Source organism: Dromiciops gliroides, chromosome 1 (assembly GCF_019393635.1).
Source record: "Dromiciops gliroides isolate mDroGli1 chromosome 1, mDroGli1.pri, whole genome shotgun sequence".
NCBI classification, from domain to species: domain Eukaryota; kingdom Metazoa; phylum Chordata; class Mammalia; order Microbiotheria; family Microbiotheriidae; genus Dromiciops; species Dromiciops gliroides.
The window spans coordinates 76,813,864-76,834,984 of NC_057861.1; the positions used below are offsets into that span (position 1 = coordinate 76,813,864).

The window sequence follows — 21,121 nt, forward strand, 5'->3', positions numbered from 1 at the left end:
CTTAAAGTACTATGTGAATTAGCTTGTGAATTAATTGACATTTTAAAAAAAGTAGCTTCCTCGCAAAATCACATCAGCCAATATCTATTCATGATGGCAGGCCAACAGCACCTCCAAAAGCATCACTGAAGACCCAGGAAGAAGGAGCCCAGACCTTGAGAACCCAGTTTGGGTTTCTTACTTCTCCATACCATCCTCTCCTTCTGTAGGGCTATGAAGAAAGAGATTTTAATCCACCATTGGTGGAGTTGTGAACAGATCCAACCATTCTGTAGAGCAATTTGGAATTATGCCCAGAGGACTATAAAACTGTGCATACCCTTTGATCCAGCAATACCACTACTGGGTTTATATCCCAAAGACATCCCAAAAAAGAAAGACCTATCTGTACAAAAATATTTATAGCACCTCTTTGTGGTGGCTAAAAATTGGAAATCAAAGGAATGCCCATCAACTGGGGAAAGGCTACACGAACTATGGTATATGATTATGATGGAATATTATTGTGCTATAAGAAATGACAAGCAGGACAATTTTGGAAATGCCTGGAAAGACTTGTTTGTATGAACTGATGTATAGTGAAGTGAGCAGAACCAGGAGAATGTTGTGCACAATGACAGCAATATTGTTCGATGAAGAACTGTGCATCACTTGACTATTCTCAGCAATACAGTGATCCAAGACAATCCTAAAGGACGAAGCATACTATCCACCTCCAAAGTAAGAACTGATATTGACTAAACACAGACCGAAACATGCTATTTTTCACTTTCATTTTTTTTCTTTTATGCAAGTTTTCTTATACTAAATGACTAATGTGGTAATGTTTTACATAATTGTACATGTATAATCTATATTTGATTGCTTATCATTTCAGGGAGGGGAGGGAGAGGGAGAGGGAGGGAAGTAGGGATAGAATTTTAAATAAAAAAGAAAAACTAGAAGACTAGAAGGACTAGAAGAAGGAAAAATTTACATTTTTAATAAAGAGAGCTTTCTTGGTAGGGTGGGAGGGGTCTATGTCTTCAATGCTGGAGACTGAGGGTTAATGGAAATAACACTGGACTGGGAGTCAGAAGACCTGAGTCTCCTTCAGCTCTAATGTTCTATGAGTCTAAAGTCTATTAGCCTATAGACACCTATGTCATCCTAAAATAAGCTGAAAGTCTTCACCCCACTCCAGTCCCTAAAGGCAAGTCATGGTAGCCCAGAGATCAAAGGACAACGGGATTGGAAGAGACTTCAGAAGTTAGCTAACCTTGATTTTGAGGAACTTGAGGCCTAGAGGCTTAGTGACCTGCCCATATACTGGTCACACCATATCTGATATACTCTACTTTCTTCCAGGAACCACATTTAACTGAAGAACTGACAAAGCTGGATTACAGTTAAAGAAAAACAACCAGAATAAATAGTGAAGATACTCAAGGAAAGAAGTGGGAAAAGTTTAATCTAAACTTATACAGGGACATAACTACTTTCTTCAAGTATCTGAAGGGCAGTAATGTAGAGCAAAAGTGTCAAACTCAAATATAAACTGATCCTTGTTGGCATATATTGACTTAGAAAACCACAAATGAGCATTATCCACATTGTATTTTTATTTTGTTAAACACTTCCCAATTACTTTTTTGTTTGTTTGTTTGCGGGGCAATGAGGGTTAAGTGACTTGCCCAGAGTCACACAGCTAGTAAGTGTCAAGTGTCTGAGGCCGGATTTAAACTCAGGTCCTCCTGAATCTAAGGCTGGTGCTTTATCCACTGTGCCACCTAGCTGCCCCCCCCCCCCCGGCCCCCACCAATTACATTTTAATCTGGTTCTGGCCACACCGGGGAGTTCTGTATTCAGTATGCAACCCACTTGCCCTGAGTTTGACACTTTGCCCTGATGTAGAAAAATTCCATGTATTTTCCTTGGACCCAGGATTTGAGTCCAGATCTGAAAGCCAAGGCCTACTTCACCTAGAGCCCAGATCAATGCAGACCTTTGCTTCCCTCTTCACAAACCAGTATCTTCCTTAGATTCTCCTGAGCATCTACTCTACCACTGTTTCTGGATGGGGTAAGTTACTCTACTCCTTATGACCCCAACTCACTATTCCTGTAATTTTCCAGAAGCCTTTGAAGCCACCATTTTCCAATAAGAATAGTTTCCCTCACTAGAAATATAAGCTCCTTGAGGGTAGGAACCATCTTTGCATTTCTTTTTGTTTGTTTGTTTTTGTTTTTGTTTTGTGGGGCATTGAGGGTTAAGTGACTTGCCCAGGGTCACACAGTGCATTTCTATTCATAGTCCTAACATTAGTTAGTATAGTCCTTGGTACATAGTAAGAGCTTAATAAATCCTTTTTTTCATTATAGTAATTTTCACTTATTTGGGTCGGGGGTTCAATTCTAATATGGGCCAAAGGAAAAGCTCAGCCTTGCATTCATAGACTGTACTTGTAGGCTTACCTTAAAAAGCTTACAAGCTAGAGGGAAAGAAAAGTGGAAAAACCAGGAAAAGCGACTAAGAGTTAGCTCACAGTAACCCACCCACACTAGTCCAAAACGCCCCAAGGCCTTTGTGAGGCCAAACTGCTCTCCTGCTCCCCTCAGTTCTACGTGTGTCAGGGCTTGGTTAAAGAGGCAGAAGGTGAGTCTGAGCTCAGCTTCCCTACCACAATGAAGGGGGAGGAAAGACTGATGTTCTGGGAACCAGACTCTGGAAGCAAAGAGGATTGAGTATCAAAGGCCCAGGCCTCTGAATTACAGTTGTGGCACTCATCAGCTGTGTGTGTGACTCTGGGCAAGTCACTCCTACTCTCATCTAGAACATGAAGGAGTTGAGGAAGATGATCTCTCAGTTCTCTTTTAGTACAGAAGAAGACAATGAGAAAGCACCACTCTGATCAGGGCTGGCCAAATTCAGCCCATGTGGATGTGCCTCTGCATGTACCCCCTTACCTGTATGAGAGCCAGTCCTCTCTTCTAAACCCCAAAGGATCAAGGGGCCTCCTCACACTCGGGCCAGGGAGAGCAGAAGGAAAAATGACAGGAAAGTGGTATCCTTCAGATCAAAATATCACCAGCCCCAGCAAGCCCATCCAAGCAAAAGGACCCCTGAGGGGGGAGGGTTGGTGATGGTTGATGGGAGAGAAACAGTCTCTCTCAACCCCCCCCCCCCATCATGGCTCCTCAGGGCACGGCAGCCCAGCCAAAGAACTCAGCAGCTATGAGCCTGTTATTCCTTCCATAGTTTGGCAGGGCTTCGGGCCTGGGCAAGGTTCCCAGCTGCTCCCAGAGAGCGCCATCAGTAGCAGCCGGGATCCTGGCCCGCCAGCCAGCAGGAGGGAAAGGGGGGAGGGAGAAGAACTCCGTCACCCTCCACTGCTTCGAGAACACAAACCAGATCCTTCAAAAGAAAGGAGGGAAAGAGGTAGGGAGTGAGGGGCTCACAGAGAAGGGAGGCTAAAGAAGATGAACGCTCCTCTACACCCAATCAATTCTCAAGGAATTCTCACAAGGTGATAGAGGCCACCCAATGGCCAGTGAGACAAAGAATGAGATGGGGACTCGATGACAGGTGCTTGCTCTACTTAGCCAACTTGTACTTCACTCGGAGTCTCCTGTCCCCTGCCTATACAAGATATCTGTCCCAACCAGAAAGCCTATGTGGCCACCCTATGTGACTCCTCTGAACAGTGAAGCCGTCCTTCCCCTCTTCTGGAGAGACTGGACCTCAGATAGCAGGAATTCTGTTAATGCTAGTTCCCTCCAGACTGAGGGGTGCAAACGAGAACATGGGGAAGATAGGGCTCAGTTAAGACAGACCCCGCTGTACAACAGCCCAGGATACACTGAGAAAGCTGGGGACCCTGAAATGGGGCTCAGTGACTGGCCTCCTAACACCCACCCCATTCCCATCTCACCAGTCCTCCTTTTTGAGAGCCCAGGCTGGGCTGGAAACACTCCACTTGGGGCCCTCAGCTATCAACTCCCTGTCCCCAGGCCTAGGGAATGAGCTGCTGCCTGCGCCACATGATTCATCACAAGGTCCCTGCTCCCTCCCTCTCTCTGCTGCTGCTCAGCACCTGCAGTGCTGCCAGGAAACACATGTGACCCTGATCGGGCAGAGCTAGAGGGCCGCACCTCCCTCTGATTTAGCCCACTCCCTCACCCCTAACCTCAACCCCCACGGCTCCTCTCCCGGGACCAACTCTCCCCTCCCCCACCCCTGCCCCTCAGCCTTGCCCCCAGCCAAGATGTCTGGCAGCCAGGACACTGATGCTTTTTGACCTTGGCCAGAAGAACAAACAAAGCAAAGGGCAGGTTTCACCTCAGAACAAGAGATGGTAGGACTCTAAAGGAATTGAGTGCAACCTCCCCTGTGTGGAGCCTGGGGGAGCAGCAGCAGATGAGGGCAAACTAGACATGCTGCCACAAGGGCCAGGGGAGCTCACACTCCCCTTTGTTTTCCGAACCCCTTCCTCTAAGCAGGGCTGAGTAAGGGCCGGCTATGGTTGATGTGTCGGCTATGATTTCTCCAATCTCTCCTGAAGCATCTCCCTCCCCCCCTCCCCTCCTACTCCCCCCCTCCCCTCCCCAAAGTGGCTGCAGCTGTCAGGGCTACAGATTGGAAGTGCAGGTACAGAGCTGGCCCACTGCCCGCCTCCCTGTGTCTGTCTGCCCAGAGAGGAAGCCAGTCCACCTCTGGAATCCTTCACTCTCTCCTCGTTCCGCCTCTCCCCACCTGTCCCCGGGGAGCACAGGGTCAGCCGCCCTCTCTCGGTCTCTCTCTTTTCCCTTGCCCCCTCTCCGATTACAATGCCGGCAGTGTTCATTCCCAACTCCCCCACTGCACGTTAATTCTGTGCCTCTGTCTCTAAACGACCGAACTGCCTTCCTGTGCCTCCTGTCTTTCCATTCCTCCTCCTCGATTTTTTATCTCTGACAAACAGCACAAGGCAAGCCCCCCCACCCCCAACCCCTGGGGTTAGGGGTGGGGGGGAGGCTAAGGAGAGGAGGACCAGCCATTCACATGGAGCCTGCCTGGCTAGGGAATGAGGGTGAGAGACAAGCTCTTCCCACAGACTGGCCAGCTGAATCCTGACCCCCTGCACTTCAGGCCACTCACCTGTTCTAAGTGGCCCCAGGTTTTGCAATAAATGTTTCTTAAAGGGGTACAGGGTACTTCTTGAGAACCTTCTAGTGTGGTCAAACCATGAGGCTGAAGACCCACGTCTCTATTACCTGCGAGTCTTGCTTTTCAAATCAGTACTATCATAATTAGTAAAAATAAGCAATAAAGTTCTTAGTCAACAATTCCAAAAGCATTTACTTGGAGCCTATTATGTACATCAGCTTAGAGTCAGAGATAGCCTTTCAACCAAAGGTCTTGGAATCAAGAAAAACTAGGTTCCACATCTTGCTTTAGAGACTTACTGGAAAGTCACTTAACCTCCCTGGGGCAGTTTCCTTACCTGGAAAATGAGAGGCCCAGCCTTGACCCCTGAAGTCCCTTCCAACTCCAAATCTATTTTTACTATCCCTCCTGCCCCCCAAAAGAAACAAACCAGGGTGGGGGATGGGCTGATGCTCTGCAGTCTCCTAGGAGATCCTAACACGGAGGAGGGGACAGGATAAAAAAGCTAGAAAGCCTTCTACCTCCTCGAGTTAGCTCTTCACAGGACAGTTTTACTATTTGTTGTTCTGAAGTGGTTAGAATTTCCCAGAACATCAGAAACACCCTAATCCAAAGGTAAATACAAAAACACCTTCCCAAAAAAGAGAAATGATTTCAGGATTATCCATTCTCCATCTGATTATCTGATTCTTCCCACCCTCAACTACTAGTTCCAAATTCCCGTAAAAAAGCAGGGCAGTTTCTTACCCTTGAGGAAGGGATAAAGCTAAAGGAGATGGGTGGGGAGACACTAGAAAGACATCTTCTTCTGGGGAAGCCCATGAGAAACTAGGACCTTTCCAGAAAGGAGAGAGATGTCTTTTCCACATCTGCAACCCTTGCACAACCTTTGCACAACTCCCTCACCCTATGCTTCTCTCTCCTCTTACTCAACACAAGAGGGTACTTGGGGTGTTCCTACACAGGAATCTTTCTTCCAAGCCATTCCTTCTTGAACTCATAAGAATGGCAACTTTCTCCCAATGAAATGGGACCTCTTTCCTGCAAGATGGCTAACCCTGGAATCCTAGTTTTCCAGTCAGCTCCTCCCTGCATAGAAATGACCAATGTAGCACTAACTTGTCCCAAACTAGTCCCTCCCTTCCCCCAACATTGTTCCCCTCCCCCCATCTTTCCATATTGCTCTTCGGTCCACAAAGAAACTTTCCCTTTCCCAGATCCAAGATTCCTCACATTTTGGCATCTGGCTTCTCTCCTCCAGAACTGCCCAGCTTCTGCAATGACAAAAATTTGACTCTTCTGTCTACCCTGGGCTCTCTCAGAGTCTCCCCCATAAACAGTGGGTTTTATGAACACCCATTCTCCCCTCCTTGGAAACATTCAGGCTCGGTATCCTTGCCCTAACTCAATTCTAGGTTCCCTGAAAACTATGGCTGGCATACTCAGTGCCTGGCCCTGCAGATCTGGGGCACTACACTGCTCTTTGCCTGTCATCTGGGCTTGGGAACTGGAGGTTACGAAAGGTACGCAGAGAGTTTGGATGCTTTAAAGAGCTCAGAGGCTGAAGTGCATTCAGGAAACAAAGTGACTCTTACCCCAACTTCCCAAGTCACATTCCCTAAGCGGCAAACAGCCATTCAAATATGCCAACCGGTCAAAGCAAAATTCCTTTGCTGTCCAGAATCCAATCTAGGCTATTAGCAACCCATGGTCCAACCTAAGAGGTTAATCTACTGCTCTCCTCTGCCTCTCAAGTGATTGGGGTGGTGGGAGGTAGGGAGAGAAGTCTTTCTAATCAACCATTCTGAATCAGAAAGTTCCTTGCTTTACCCCAATATATAATAATACCCCAATACCTCCCCTGCCTCCCCCGCCCCACCTCAACAAGGCACAGTTGGCTTTAATCATATGTCCCATTCTCTCTCCCCTGAGAAACTTCTCTCTCCTTGGCTGGGAGGAAAGGAAGAACCGGATGAAAGGAAACAGCTTTAAAATACAAAGCAACCCTCAACAGCGCACAGAATGACAGGTGGCTGGCTGGTCCAACAGACAAGGCAGAGTTGTCCTTCACCACCCCCCCCAAAAGAAAACACACATATGCACCTGCAGCCCGCCCCTCTCCCCAAGAGTCCAACACACAAAGACTTGGGCAATGGTGAGCACACACGCCCACTCTCTCAATTTCTCATTGCTGCCTTCAAGAGAGGCAGACAGTTCTTCCATATCCACATGGCTTGGCTGGGTCAAGGACAACCCATACCATTCTGAGCAGAAATGTTACCTGCTGGGAGAAACCTTCTGCCTCTTTCAATAGAGATGAGAAATAACATGTTTACCAACTTTGATTATTCTAAGCAATTGAAAATACTCATCACCCTTGAATCCCCATTAATCTTCAGTGTTACTGATCCCCATTAACTTCTGGTTTGAGTCAGTCAGTCAAAAAACATGCAAGGCCCTGTACTAAGTACTGGGGATACTAAAGAAGGCAAAAGATACTCCCTCTCTCAAGAGGCTCACAATTTAATGGGGGAGACAACATGCAAACAACTTTGTACAAACAAGCTATATATAGGATAAATTGGAAATAAATAAAAGAAGGAGGGCACTAGGTTTAAGAAGAGCTGCCCTGGATTCCGGAGGACCTGAGTTCAAATTTGACCTGAGACACTTGACACTTACTAGCTGTGTGACCCTGGGCAAGTCACTTAACGCTCACTGCCCTGCCTATATATATATATATATATATATATATATGCAAAAGAATAGCAATCACTGGATTGAAGAGGACTAGGGTTCCCTAGTTTATCCATGTGTACATTCATTCACATTCCCATCAGGTGGAAGAATGCTCCTAGAAGAGCCTAATTTCCACAAGAAGAGAGGGAAAAGCAGGCAATTCACACCAAATCTAGTGCCTTCTTCACAGACCAAATGTCTCTAAAAGTCATGTGATTTTGTTAGTAAGGGCAATCTCTTCATTGATTCCCATCCTAATGTCTCCATCTGGTGAGGAGTCTTGTCACATTTAGGCTCAAAAGAGATACAGAGTTATGTGCTGGGGCCAACCTGAAGTCTTTCCAGTTTAATGGCAGAGAGCCTCCAAGAACCCAGGGTCACCTCTGGATGAGACTTTTAGGAAGGACATTAGAAATGGTATAGTTCAACTAGCCTTGAGCAAAGGAAGCTAAGGCAAAAAGGGGGTTATAGGGTCTCCTCACTTTAAGTGCTGTCCTGGTTGGTGGGGAAGGGGTCAAATGCAGCTAGAAGATCCAAATTCTTTTCCCTCTAGTGACAAGACATGAATGTGAATGGGTTTAGGGGTGGGAAGCAGTTATAAGAATAGGATGTGAGTGATTTTCAAGATGCAAACAGGAGTCAGAAGTGCTTCAGGGCTGATCACAAACAGAATGGGGAGGGCCCTGGAACTCAGGAAACCTGAGCAGTGAGAGCTCCCCCTGCCAGAACAGTCAAGACTATTCGGAGTGCAACTGGGGGCTGGGGGCTCCAGGAACAGGGGGAGGCCGCCAACACTGTAGGCAGCTGCTGGTTCGGTAGCCGGGAGAAGCCATTAATGGTGTTTGGCTAGAGAGCAGAGGGGATCGTAGTTCCTGGACACACATATAGGCCTGGGTTTCATCCCTGTGGGATCTCGAGTTACAATGGAGTTTGGGGGGTGGGGAGAGTTGGGGAGCATGTCCAGAGCCATGGGCCCCCATTCCTTCCAAAGAGCTCAGCCTCAGGCCAAGTTCAGGCCAGGCAGCACTCTCTTCTCCCACCCAACCAGCTTCACTGATCCCTGAGCCATCAGACCATATTTTTTCCATAGAAGGAGAAGGTGGGTTATTTCTCAGCACAGAAAGAGCTCTCTCCCCAGTATCATCCGCTTTGTGTAGTGAGTATTGGGAATTGGGGTCTCTCTGCTCTGCACATAAACCTTCCTCCCCCTCACACACTTTCAGTTAAAGTTCACGGTATCAGCCTGCAGAACTCCGGTGACCCCAATCGCACTCCTAGAGAAATGAGGATTTGTGGAGATGTATTAAGAAGCAGCATCAACCACAAGTCTGGGATGGTGGACAGATGGTAATGCAGAGTCCAAGAGCTTGCAAGGAGGGCAAGAAGGGAGAAGCAGGGGAAGGACAGGACATCTTATGCCTCAGTTTCCCCCACCTTGAAAAATAAAAGAATAATTCTCATTGCTGATGTAGCCGCCTTTCCTTCCTTCCTTCCTCGTCTCCCCTAGCCCACCTCCCTGGGGGTCTGGGTAGCTAGATGAGATCATGTCTGTGAAAAACGCTACAGCTTTGTGGGGAGAAGTGTGAGGTGGACAGAATGAGACAGGGAGGTGAACAGCTGGTCACTGCTACCTGAAAACTCCAGCCTTCACTGGTTTTTAGCAGAAGGACCAGGAGATAGAAAAGGGGTGAAGAGATGAAGATCAGATGGCAGTTCTAAAACCAGATCTGAAACGGATCATCAAGGGGGGCATTCCAGCCCCCTTGTCTGGAATCAAAAGAAGGATTAACAAATACCAAACTCCTTCTTGGTATTACCTATTCTAGAATGAAAAGAATGGTAATGGGGGGAGGTGGGAAATAGAGGTACCCATGCTTTTATTGTTCATGTGGCCTCATTATTAGAGAGTCAGCCCTTAAAGTCATAACACAGGATCTGCTTCTGAGAAAGCCAAAACTCTACTGGGGGTGAAGGAGAGGAGAAGGCAGGGAGACTTCCAAATTGATGAAAAGGTCAGCTCCGGCTTCCTAAAGGCAGACAGTTTTGGATGGGAGACCCACACAATTTAATGATGGCTAGAGTTTCCATTCTTCAACTCAGAGAGGCAGTGGGTCCCCTCTATTTCCCTCCCCCCTAGTGAGGGGAAGGAGATGAGTTCCTACTGATGTCATTTCTTCCAGAATAACACACACACACGCCACCCCAGCCTTCCTAAGCTCCACTGCCAGGGTTCTGGGTATGCTGTGGGCCAGCCAGAGAGCCAGCAACACCTCCCTGCTAATGGCTTCCTTTTGCTTTGGGGCCCCATCACCACACCCCACCTCTCACCCTTTAGGACCCCACAGACAGAGCTGGAAGGTTACAGAGTAGGGGGAAGGGAGGGGAGATAGGTTAGAAGGGGAGGCTAAAGGGCCTGGAATAGTAGTGTGGCCGCTCCCCTCCTTCAGTGCCAGCAGCCATCCCAAGGCCAATCTGTTTTTCCATGCGATTGTGCCAGCCCGGTCTAGTGGGGAAAAAGCCAGCTCGGCTGGCTGGCTCAACCGCTATAGGAGGGGGTTTTGGCTGAGAGAGGCATGATGCCAGGGATGCCGCAGGAAACAAGGGGTCTGTGAAGTGCCGCTGTCTCTTCAGAGCTGGTTCTGACACACATACCTTAGCCATCCCCACCATTCCTCACCCTGGGAAACACATCCCAATACACATACAAAGTATTTGAGCCAAGTACATATGCCAGGCCCATACAGAGGCTGTGTCCCCACATATCATACACATATCCACACCGAATGGGGGACTCATACCTCTGAAAAGAGAGGGAAAGTCCACATACTTGAATACACATGCACACTGGGCAATAGGAAACTTTCCATTCTGGCCCAAAAAGTTGGCAAAGAAAATGCTGCTGATCTGGGCAGACTGTTTAGACCGTCCCTCAGACTGCAAACGTCCTCTTCCCTTCCATGCCCAAACTAAGCACCCTGTATAGGGCAACACCCTCCCTACCATCCTCCAAATACTCAGGCCTGAAGCTCAGCCTAGGCAAGGAAGCAAGTCATCTCTGTCACTGGCATGTGACAGAGGAGGAGAAGTCCTAGGGATAAAATTGAGAGAGGGTCACTGCCCAAAGCTCCAGGAAGACACAGAAGGGTTTTGCACCCAACAAAATATTATACCTCCTACCTTCCAGGAGCCCACCAGAATCCAGAAGTTCTGTGGGATGCCCTCTACACATTCTCCCTTGGACGGCTTTAAAGAGTCAGCAAAGAAGGGTGGATGCAGCCCCTGATTTCAAATCTCAGCTCTGCCACTTCTGACAAGTGTGATGTTGGGCAAATCACTCCTCTCTAGGACTCAGAATTCCTTCACCTCTAAATTAGAGGGTGAGCTACATGGGTTTTGAGGTCCCTCTTCCTATGAAACCGTATGGCATAAGCCAAAAATGATACATCCATCTCTTGCCTCTCCAATCAGATTCAAAGTTCCTTGTGGGCAAAGATCATATACACACGTACACACTCTTATTATCCAACTAAAATGGGATTCAGGGACCATGTGTCTCCCACTCGCTCACACAAGAGATGTCTGGGTAGAAAATGAAATCAGAACCTAAAGGAACTTTAACGGTTCTCTACCTAGTGTAACACAAATCAATGTAAAGATAAGGAAACAAACTCAGAGGTACCATGACCACTGGGCATATGGATAGAGCTGGGATTCACAACTTCTGACTCCCAAAGCACTGGGTTTGACCTCACTATCTCAACCTCTCTCATCGCTCCTCCCTGCATCTTCTCCCCACCAAAACTCCCAGGAAGAACTGCCCATAGCTCCTGGCCTGGCAGCCACCATACAAATATAACTGTGGAGAGATTCAAACGCTACAACAACAACCCAGAGTAGTGAAGACAACCACAGAGCCCCCGGAGATGGGTGGGTGGCTCATCTGGAAACAGCACATTCTGGAAGGCCCGATCTCTAACTCCTGACTGCTTAGCTCCTGAAAGCTGAGCTCTGACGCCCCCTCTCTCCTTCGGTCAGCTGTGTGGCCACAGGAGGTGGGAGGTACAGTGGGAGGGAGGCAGTGCTGGAAGGAGCAGGCAGCACTGTGAGGTGCACTCAGCACACTGTCATTCATTAGCATGGACATATGGAATAGTCATCGCAGGAGGAAGCAGACCCAGGCAGCCCCCAACCTGTTTCCTCCCAGTGCGGCCACGCTGCACCACCAGCAGCTCCCCCCACCCCCAGTGGGCAAGGGGATCAGACAGTAGGGCTCAAGGGGGGAAAGGGGGACAGACAAGAAAAGAGGGGCTGCCTAGGGACAGGACTGGGACTCTCGTACCCCTGACCAAATTCTAATGCAACTTTCACCCACCTTCTCACCTCCACACTCTATTTGCTATCATCATCGATTTTATAAAATACAAAATATAAAAAAGTAGCCGACAGGATGTGGCTGCTGACAGCCAGAGCCCTTGGGGTGGGGGGAGGTAAAGAGCCGCACCACTGAGCTCGTTCCCTCCCTCACCCGAAGCGCGCCCGGCTGCTCCCGGCCAGGAAACCAATTTATTTTGTTTTGTCTCTGTTCTCTGAAGGCACAGCAGAGACCGGATCGGGCTGACAGCCAAGGCTCGTGCAGTCGGCTGCCAAGTGAACAGGAGGACAAGCAAAGAGGGGAGGAAACAGAGTTTGGAGAGGTGGGGGTAGAGATGAAGACTCCTCCTCTTACCCTCCATATCCCAGGAGAGGAGAAAGATTAGGACCTGTCAGAGAAGGGCTTCCTGACTCGCTCAGTGACCTGACACTCTATCAGTCCTAGGAAGAAAAGAAACAGTCATTTATTGGGGCCACAAAATAGGTTATTTTAACCTAAGTCCATCAGACTGGAAGAAAAGTGATCATTGATAAGATGTAAATCTTGGACCTGGGAGGCAGGAAAAACAGAGCAGCAAGTCCCTCCTTAGGGAAAGGTCCAAGAGAGTCTAGGTCCTTCCCAAATGCAGAAGGACTACAAATCCCAACATGCAGTGCAGCCTGGACAGCACCCTGACTTCAAAGGGAAGTACTTTTCACCTCTTGGGCAGGGCCCACAGTACTACCATTAGCCATGGGAAGGAAGAGGAACTAGGGAGCCAGCTCCTATTTGTGCAGCTGTGGATTGGGATGCTGGCAGAGGCAGGCAATGTATGAATATGGTGGTGTCTTTCCTCCCTAAGATTTTATTTGGAAACAACCCTTTAGAGAATTCCTAACCAATAAGAGACAGAGGCAATCAAAAGATAGAATAGATCCTTGTGATTACATAAAATTTTTTTAAAATTTAGACAAACAAAATCAATACAGGAGGCAAAGCATTGAGTGGGGGAAAAATCTTGATATCAAATATCTATGATAAGCATCTAGTATCTAAGATATGCAGTGAAATAACAAATATTTGAGACAGAATCATTCCTCAATGGATAGTCAAAGGATATAAACACGAGTTCTCAAAAGAATTGCAAACTATTAATAACTATAAGGATTGGGGGAAGCTAGGTGGCACAGTGGATAGAGCACCAGCCCTGGATTCAGGAGGACCTGAATTCAAATCTGACCTCAGACACTTAACACTTACTAGCTGTGTGACCCTGGGCAAGTCACTTAACCCCAACTGCCTCACCAAAAAACAAAACAAAAAACCCGAAAAACAAACAAAAAAACTATAAGGACTGCTCCAAATCACTAAGAATAAAAGAAATACAAACCAAAATAACTCTAAGGTTTCATCTTTTCACACCCAGAAAACTGGCTATGATGTCAAAATATGAAGGGGCTACAGAAAGACAGATACACTGTAATACACTATTGGTGGAGCTGTTAATTGGCCCAACCATTCTGGAAAAACAGTTTGGAACTGTGTTAAGAAAGTGACTAAAGCATCCATATGCTCTAACCCAAAGATCTTGCTACCAGCCACACATCCCAAAGAAGTCAAAGAGAAAAAGATTCATAAACACCAAAATATTCATCTTTGCACTTTTTCTAGTAGAAAAAAACTAGATGCTCATTGGGCATGAATGTAATAGTTTATCACTGCACCATAAGAAACAATTAACATGGGGGCAGCTAGGTGGCGCAGCGGATAAAGTACCCGCCCTGGATTCAGGAGGACCTGAGTTCAAATCCAGCCTCAGACACAACATTTACTAGCTGTGTGACCCTGGGCGAGTCACTTAACCCTCATTGCCCTGCCAAAAAAAAAAAAGAAACAATTAACATGAAGAATTTAGAGAAACATAGGAAGAGATGGAGTGAAATCAGCAGAACTAGGAAAAAAATATACATAATGTCAACAACCATGCAAATGAAAAGGGGGTAATTAAGTCAGCACTATTTAATTGTCATGACCTAACTTGGCCCTGGAAGGGAATTAAGAAGCCCACTGCAGCCCTTCAGCCCGATGTGGAATACTGCACACACACTCAGACTCAAATGATGTTTGGCTAATTCAACTGAACTATTTTTTCCTCATTCTTTTTTCATCTTCTCTATGAGGAATAGCTCCCTGGGTAGGGGCAAAGGGGAGGGATTAATTTGGAAATGAATGTGATAGAAACAGAAGAGATATTAATCAAATAGGATTTTTAAAAGGAAAAAAGAAATAATTCTCCAAGTGAGTTGCATACAGGCAAATGAAGACTGTGCCCCCAATTCAACCCACCCTTAGGAGGAGAAAAAAGGGGTATCTTCTCAACCCTTCCCCAAGTGCCAATGTCTCCTGCCCCACAATTTACTCTCCAAGACTATTTCTGTAACTGAGCTGGAGGCATTCTCCTTGGGAACATCATACTGTCCTGAGATCTTTGTGGGAGGAGGAAAAGACCCTCACATGGGGCAAAAAGGAGACAGTGCTGAATAAAGGAAGGGGATAAAATCCAGACAACATTTATTATTCCCATCATTCCTGACTGCCTATAGTAATTATGGCTTCCATTAAACAGCTTATCACTTGATCCCACATAGTCTTTTAGTGTTCTTTAATTGTTTTCAGTTCATGTCTTGCCTCTCCCACACAAAGATTCTAAACTCCTCAAAAGGCAGGACAGTTCAGTGAAAAGAATTCTAGATTTAGAGTCAAAGGACCTGAATTCAAATCCTAATTCTGCAACTGATTACTTGGATGATCTTGGTCACTTACCATGCCTGGGCCTCAGCTGCTCATCTTTAAAATAAGAAGGTTAGGCTACATGGCCTCTGAAGTCTAAATCAATGATCCAATGAGGGAACATGTCACATACTTTTTTTTTTACCTTCCTGGAACCTAACACCAGTACTGTACATGCAGTAAGAAGCAAATAAACACCCACTGAACCAAATGGAGAAGGTCTGGAAAGGATACCAAGCAGATCAGAAACATAGCTATAGACCAAGAAGTAGGCATCAGCCCCCACCAGAAAAATTCCTTGAGACCGAGGAAAGGGGGAAAGGGGGGATTTATAAGGACGGTGGGGGATAAGGATTTGGGAATAGAGAGGAAAGGCTCATGGAAGCTACTGATGTCAGCAGGTCCTGAATGAGCCTCCCCCGCTGGGGTGCTGACACTGGATCAGCTGTGTAGGAGAAACCTTGAGAGTCATTCATGCAAAAGCCCTTGGACGGCCTATGGTTCTCCCACCCCCAGGCATGTCTGAGACATTACACAAGTGCACATTTTCTGTCCTCATATATTTCCCTACCTCCCAAAGCTTTATTCCAGACAACAGGGGCAGGAGACCCTAAGCCAGAATGCTTATTCAGGCATAACCCCTAGCCCCACCAATCACACTTCCCACGCCAGCACTTGGTTCCCATGGTTAGTAACAGATGCTCTCCTAGGAAGTCAGCCCACTAACTTGCTGTTTGGGTTCCAGAACTCTGTACCTCAATGCCAATCCTCTGGAAACACCAAAAAGACCAAACAATCCTGATCTGATTCTCATCCCTACAGCCTGCGTAATATTGTCTGGTACCTCAAATGCACTATCTACTCCACCTCTTCATACACTTTCAGTAAAAGGCATCTTGGAGAGATGGCCAGCCTGGGAGAGGGCAGCTTCTGTTATAGGCCAACACAGCTCCAAAGACAAGGGATCCCCTACAGTTCTTGGCCATGAGTGAAGAAGCATCACCAGAAGAGTCAAAAGTGATCCATGGGGCAAGAAAACAGCCCTGGCCATCACCACCCTAATTCCATAAAGCTCTTAAGGGGGTTTTGCAGTTGATGAGCTACTTTGCATCTATAATTTCATGACCCTTATAACCAACCCTGAGGCCAACAGAGGAAGAATTTTGACCCTCATTTTACAAATGAGGAAACTTAAGGCCCAATAGCTAGTCAGTGGTACAGCGAGGACCAGAATCAGGTCTCCCAGATTTTCCTTCTCTAAGGTTCTTTGGTCCTTTTCACGCCACCAAAAGCTAGTTCCAGCCAGTTGAGGGCCTTCACTGACAGACCTCAAGAGGGCAGGGCCTATCTGACACTCTTCTTCAAGTACACAAGTTAATAACTTCCTTTCTACAACATTCACTTGCCTGTGAAGACAAAAGTTTGATAAACATTTTTGGATGGGGAGTAGAAAGCTAGGTCTCAGGTCCATCTACCAAGAGAAGAGTATTTCAAGGCCCAGTTCCAGCCCTATCTCCTTTAAAATGTCTTTCCTAACTATACCAGCTCACACTGACTTCTCTCTTCTGCCAACTAGTATTGCATTTACCACAAATTTTAGCACCTGATCATATACTCTTAGCTATGGATCTCACAGAGCATCAACTTGTCTGGCTTTTGGAGTGTCCATTTTCCTCCATACTCTATTGGTGCAACACTATGGTACAGAGGGCACCCTGAGATCTCAAAAATTATGCCAGCAAGAGTCAAGCTCTGGCAGGTCCTACCAAGATAAGATTTCTACTGCCCAAGGATTAGCCTCCCTAAGTGCAAGAGGCACTGGAGCCACCAATGCATGCAATTTTTTTAACCACATCAACTCAGAAAGAACTATCCAATGTTCATCTATTAAAATGTCTAGGGATGGGACAGCTAGGTGGCGCAGTGGATAAAGCACCGGCCCTGGAGTCAGGAGTACCTGAGTTCAAATCTGGCCTCAGACACTTAACACTTACTGACCCTGGGCAAGTCACTTAACCCCAGTTGCCTCACTAAAAATAAAATAAAATAAAATAAAATAAAATAAAATAAAATGTCTAGGGATTATTATGAGCCATATCCCTGTAGGGAGTACTCCCTGATGAAACCAGGGATCTTCTGATATGCCAACATGCATATGTGTGATCAACTCAGAAACACTATGAACTCCTTGGGGGAAGAGACAGGGTCATACTCCCAAACGCGCATAGGAAATGCTCAATAGTTATCTATTAAGTTGTCTTGTTCAATTGCTTCATGTTTGTCAATTTAAACTCTCCCAACTAGACAATTCATGAACATCTTGAGAGCAAGCTGTGTATTTTGCTTCCTTTGAAATAACCACAGAATTATAAAATGCAGAGCACAGAGCAGGCCCCCATTCATTCCTGTTGATTAACATGCTAAGAATACAGATGTGAGATGGGATGAAGTCCCTGGACCCTTCTCAGTTTCCTTCCATGGAAAGATACACAAGTCCTAACAAGTCCTAACAAGTCCCACTGCAAAGCTATCATCTGCATAGTTCAATTTGCCTCTATAACATGTAACTGGTGGCATACAAGCCATTACTATTTCTAGCAGCTGCCAAGCCAGCTTTGACTGGCTGGAGGTAAGCAGACCTACTTTCAGAAAGAAGACCCTATCCAACATAAAGGCTCAAACTACACATATGACAAAGCAAGGCACAGACCACAAGCAAACCAACAAAGCACAGGACAAGAACCATTTGGGAGGGAGGAAGCAGGAAGACTCCTATTACAGCTGTATGTACTTCTCCCCTAGCAGCTCTAGCATTCCAACTCCATCCATAGCTCCTATCTTATCCCAACAGGCTGACAAAACCCTACCTCCTCATCAGAGCTGTCCTCTGTATACTCATCTTCTTTCTTTGGTTCTTGGCTCTGGTTACTGGCTTCCTTGGTGTTCTGCAAGGTGGCACCAGCCTAAGGACAAATAGGAAGAGATTAGTTCATCTGAAATCCATATGCACAGTGTCATCAAATGACCATCAACAAGTCCCTGTAAAAATCATGCCCCCTGGAATGGCTGAACAAGTTGTGGTATATGAGTATAATGGAATACTACTGTGCTGTGAGAAATGATGAGCAGGCAGACTGCAGAAAAACCTGTAAAGACTCACATGAACTGATGCTGAGAGAAGTGAGCAGAACCAGGAGAACACTGTACACAGTAACAGCAACATTGGGTGATGATCAACTGTGACAGACTTGGCTCTTATCAGCACTGCAATGATCCAAGACAATTCCAAAGGACTCATGATAGAAAATTTCTCCACATCCAGAAAAAAGAACTGTGGATTCTGAATGCAGATTGAACCATACTCTTTCTACTTTTGGGTTGTTTGTTTTCTTTTTTGAGGTTTCCCCCTTGTGTTCTGATTCTTCTTTCACAATATGACTAATGCAGTAATGTTTAATGTGATTGTACATATATAACCTATATCAGATTGCTGTCTTAGGGATGGGGGAGAGAAGGGAGGGAGGAAGAAAAATTTGGAACTAAAAACCTTATGAAAACAAATGTTGAAAACTATCTTTACATGTAACTGGAAAATAATAAAATACTTTTATGATTAAAAAAAAATCATGCCCCCTGGGGACTTCCCTCCATACTTGGGCATGACCAAGTAACCACTGTCTCCTACCATACAATATTCCCCACAACCACTCTCCAGGCAAAGAGATCCATGGGATAATTCTAACACAGGAAGACACGGTCCCCAGCTGGTACTGAAACTCAGGTTTCTGGGGCCCTTCTTCCCAACTCTACCCCCAAATCCTCAGCCCAGTCAATGGTGCTCAAGCTCCCTAGGACAAATCATCTCAAACTTCAGAGGACAGCTCAGAGCCCCAAATATGTTTGGGAAGGGAAGCTCACAGCTCCCTACCACCATGCCTCACTTGGCCCAGGCTCCTCCCAACAAAGAGCCTGGACAGTTAATTTCACTAGTGCCTTGGCTGCTCTGTACTGAGTGCCTGAGATAAGGAAGCAGAAATGAAACCGCCCTGCCCTCAAGGAGCTTCCATTGTATCAGGGAAACAACAAGCATACAAAATACAAGACCAATACAAGGCAGATTTTTTTTTTTTTTGTGGAGAAAGCACTGGTAGTTGGAGGCTAAGAAAGGCTGTATGTGGAAGGTGTTAGCTGAACAGTTTGAAGGAAACGAAGGATTCTAAGGGATGGAAGCATATCGGAAGTTCATTCCAGGCCTGCAGACAGGAGTATGAGGGACAGCAAGGTCAATTTGGCTGAACTTTAGAGTGTATAAAGGTTGGAAAGGTAGTTTGGGGCCAATCATCAGAGTTTACTGAATAAAGGAGTAACGTACTCAGACTTGTATGTCAGGAAAATCACTTTGGCAGCTCTGTGGAGAATGGACTGAAGAGGGGCAAGGAGGCCAATTAGGAGGCTACTGCAACAGCCATGGGGAGAAGTGATGAGAGCCTGCATCAGGGTAGTGGCCACTTAAATAGAAAGGAGACAGAGGCAAGAGATGTTGGGAAGATGCAGACAATAAGATCTGTGTCTTCTCTTTTCACCTGATGGCTTCGGCCACAGTCTTCATGGAAACAAAGAGGATAACCCCTAACTGCTAAATTGCCAAGTGAGATGGTGTGGAGCTTAGGGCTGGTTAAGTAACAAAGCAGTTCAACTAAGGGCTTCAAAAATCCTGCCACCATCCCTCCTACACACACTCCCCCACACACTCCAGTAACTTAAAAAACGGCTGTAGGGATGCTGCTCCAATGGCCCCCACACATCCACCCTACTCTGGGCTCAGACCCAGGAGGGGAAACTGCGGCCCCAAGAAGGGGAGGAGGTGGGAAGAGGGTTGGGGGGAGCTGTTGGAAAACAACAAGGACGGAGAGAACCGCTAAGCTACCAAAGCCAACACAGAGCTGCTTATATATCACGAAGCAAGAAAGTATCACTACTTCCACCATTACTCTTTGTAATTGTTATGTTTTTGGAAACCTTGGCTCTATTTTATCCTTGCAAGGGTCACCAATTCACTGATGTGATGGAGGAACTGGTGCTGTGCTGTGGGGGCAAGAAGGACATAGAGAATGCTACTGGCCTTGATTGAAGGGAAAACTTCAAGGAAAGCCTTTCTGCTTTGTCCTCTGTATTTATCTCCAGCTCAATAAGACTGGGGTCTAGAGAACCCGCTTCTCCATCAAGATCTGACTGCAGACAGTTCTACTGTGGGACAGGAAACTGAAGTCAACAGGTTTAGGTTTCCTTTACAATACAGATAGGCAGCATTATCCCAGGCCGAAAGAATTGGGGGCTGGAACTGACACCCCTTCACCATCTACCACACCCTGTCTGATCTATGCCAATAGCCACCACAGCAGGTCAGTGAGTGGGCGCAACACGGCATTTGGATCTGGCCCTGGAAAACAGATTCTCCCCTCTCCTCACTACCCCCCCCTTCCACTGGGGAGGCACAGACCAGATCAAGTTTACTAGAGGACTGGGGAATGATCTGAAAAACAGCCCCCATCAGGCACCCCCCTGAGGGAAGTGAACCTCTGGCTGTATAAGGGTCACCTTCTGCTCTCTTTGGCCAATGGCTTCATCCCCCACTCCCGAACCTGCACCCTATAGCCTCACTGCAAAAACAAAAGACTTGATAAAAAACAAAATCTTTTTTTTAATAAAGAAAAATGAGAGAGAAGTTTTTTTCCAGACAAGAAACAGGATGGAATTCAGTTTCCACATCTCCCATTTCTCCCTTTCATTTGCTCCTGCCCTGTGTGCACAGGAACCTCCCCACTAAAAGTGGGTCAGAACTGGCTTGGGCAGCACCTCAAATCAAGAAGACTGAGGGACTACTCAGACCTATTCCCTGTCCAGGTAGTTCTGCCCTTGAAGTGACCTTCTGAAGCCCATATGCAGAAGAATGATGACACTCTTGTGGTCTTTCCCATCTTTATCATCGTGTCTTTAAAAGTAAATCACGGGGCAGCTAGGTGGCGAAGTGGATAGAGCACCGGCCCTGGAGTCAGGAGTACCTGAGTTCAAATCCGGCCTCAGACACTTGACACTTACTAGCTGTGTGACCCTGGG

The 21,121-nt window shown here is 46.6% G+C and overlaps 1 protein-coding gene across 2 annotated transcripts in view; it reads right to left on the reverse strand.

Moving 5' to 3' along the window:
* BOP1 (BOP1 ribosomal biogenesis factor) overlaps positions 1-21,121 on the reverse strand; it is a 66,209-nt gene that overhangs the window by 24,892 nt on the left and 20,196 nt on the right. For both annotated transcript variants that reach the window (XM_043977159.1, XM_043977160.1), the window contains exon 3: positions 17,872-17,967. In XM_043977159.1, the coding sequence (XP_043833094.1) occupies positions 17,872-17,967 (96 nt within the window). The remainder of the gene's footprint in view (positions 1-17,871; positions 17,968-21,121) is intronic.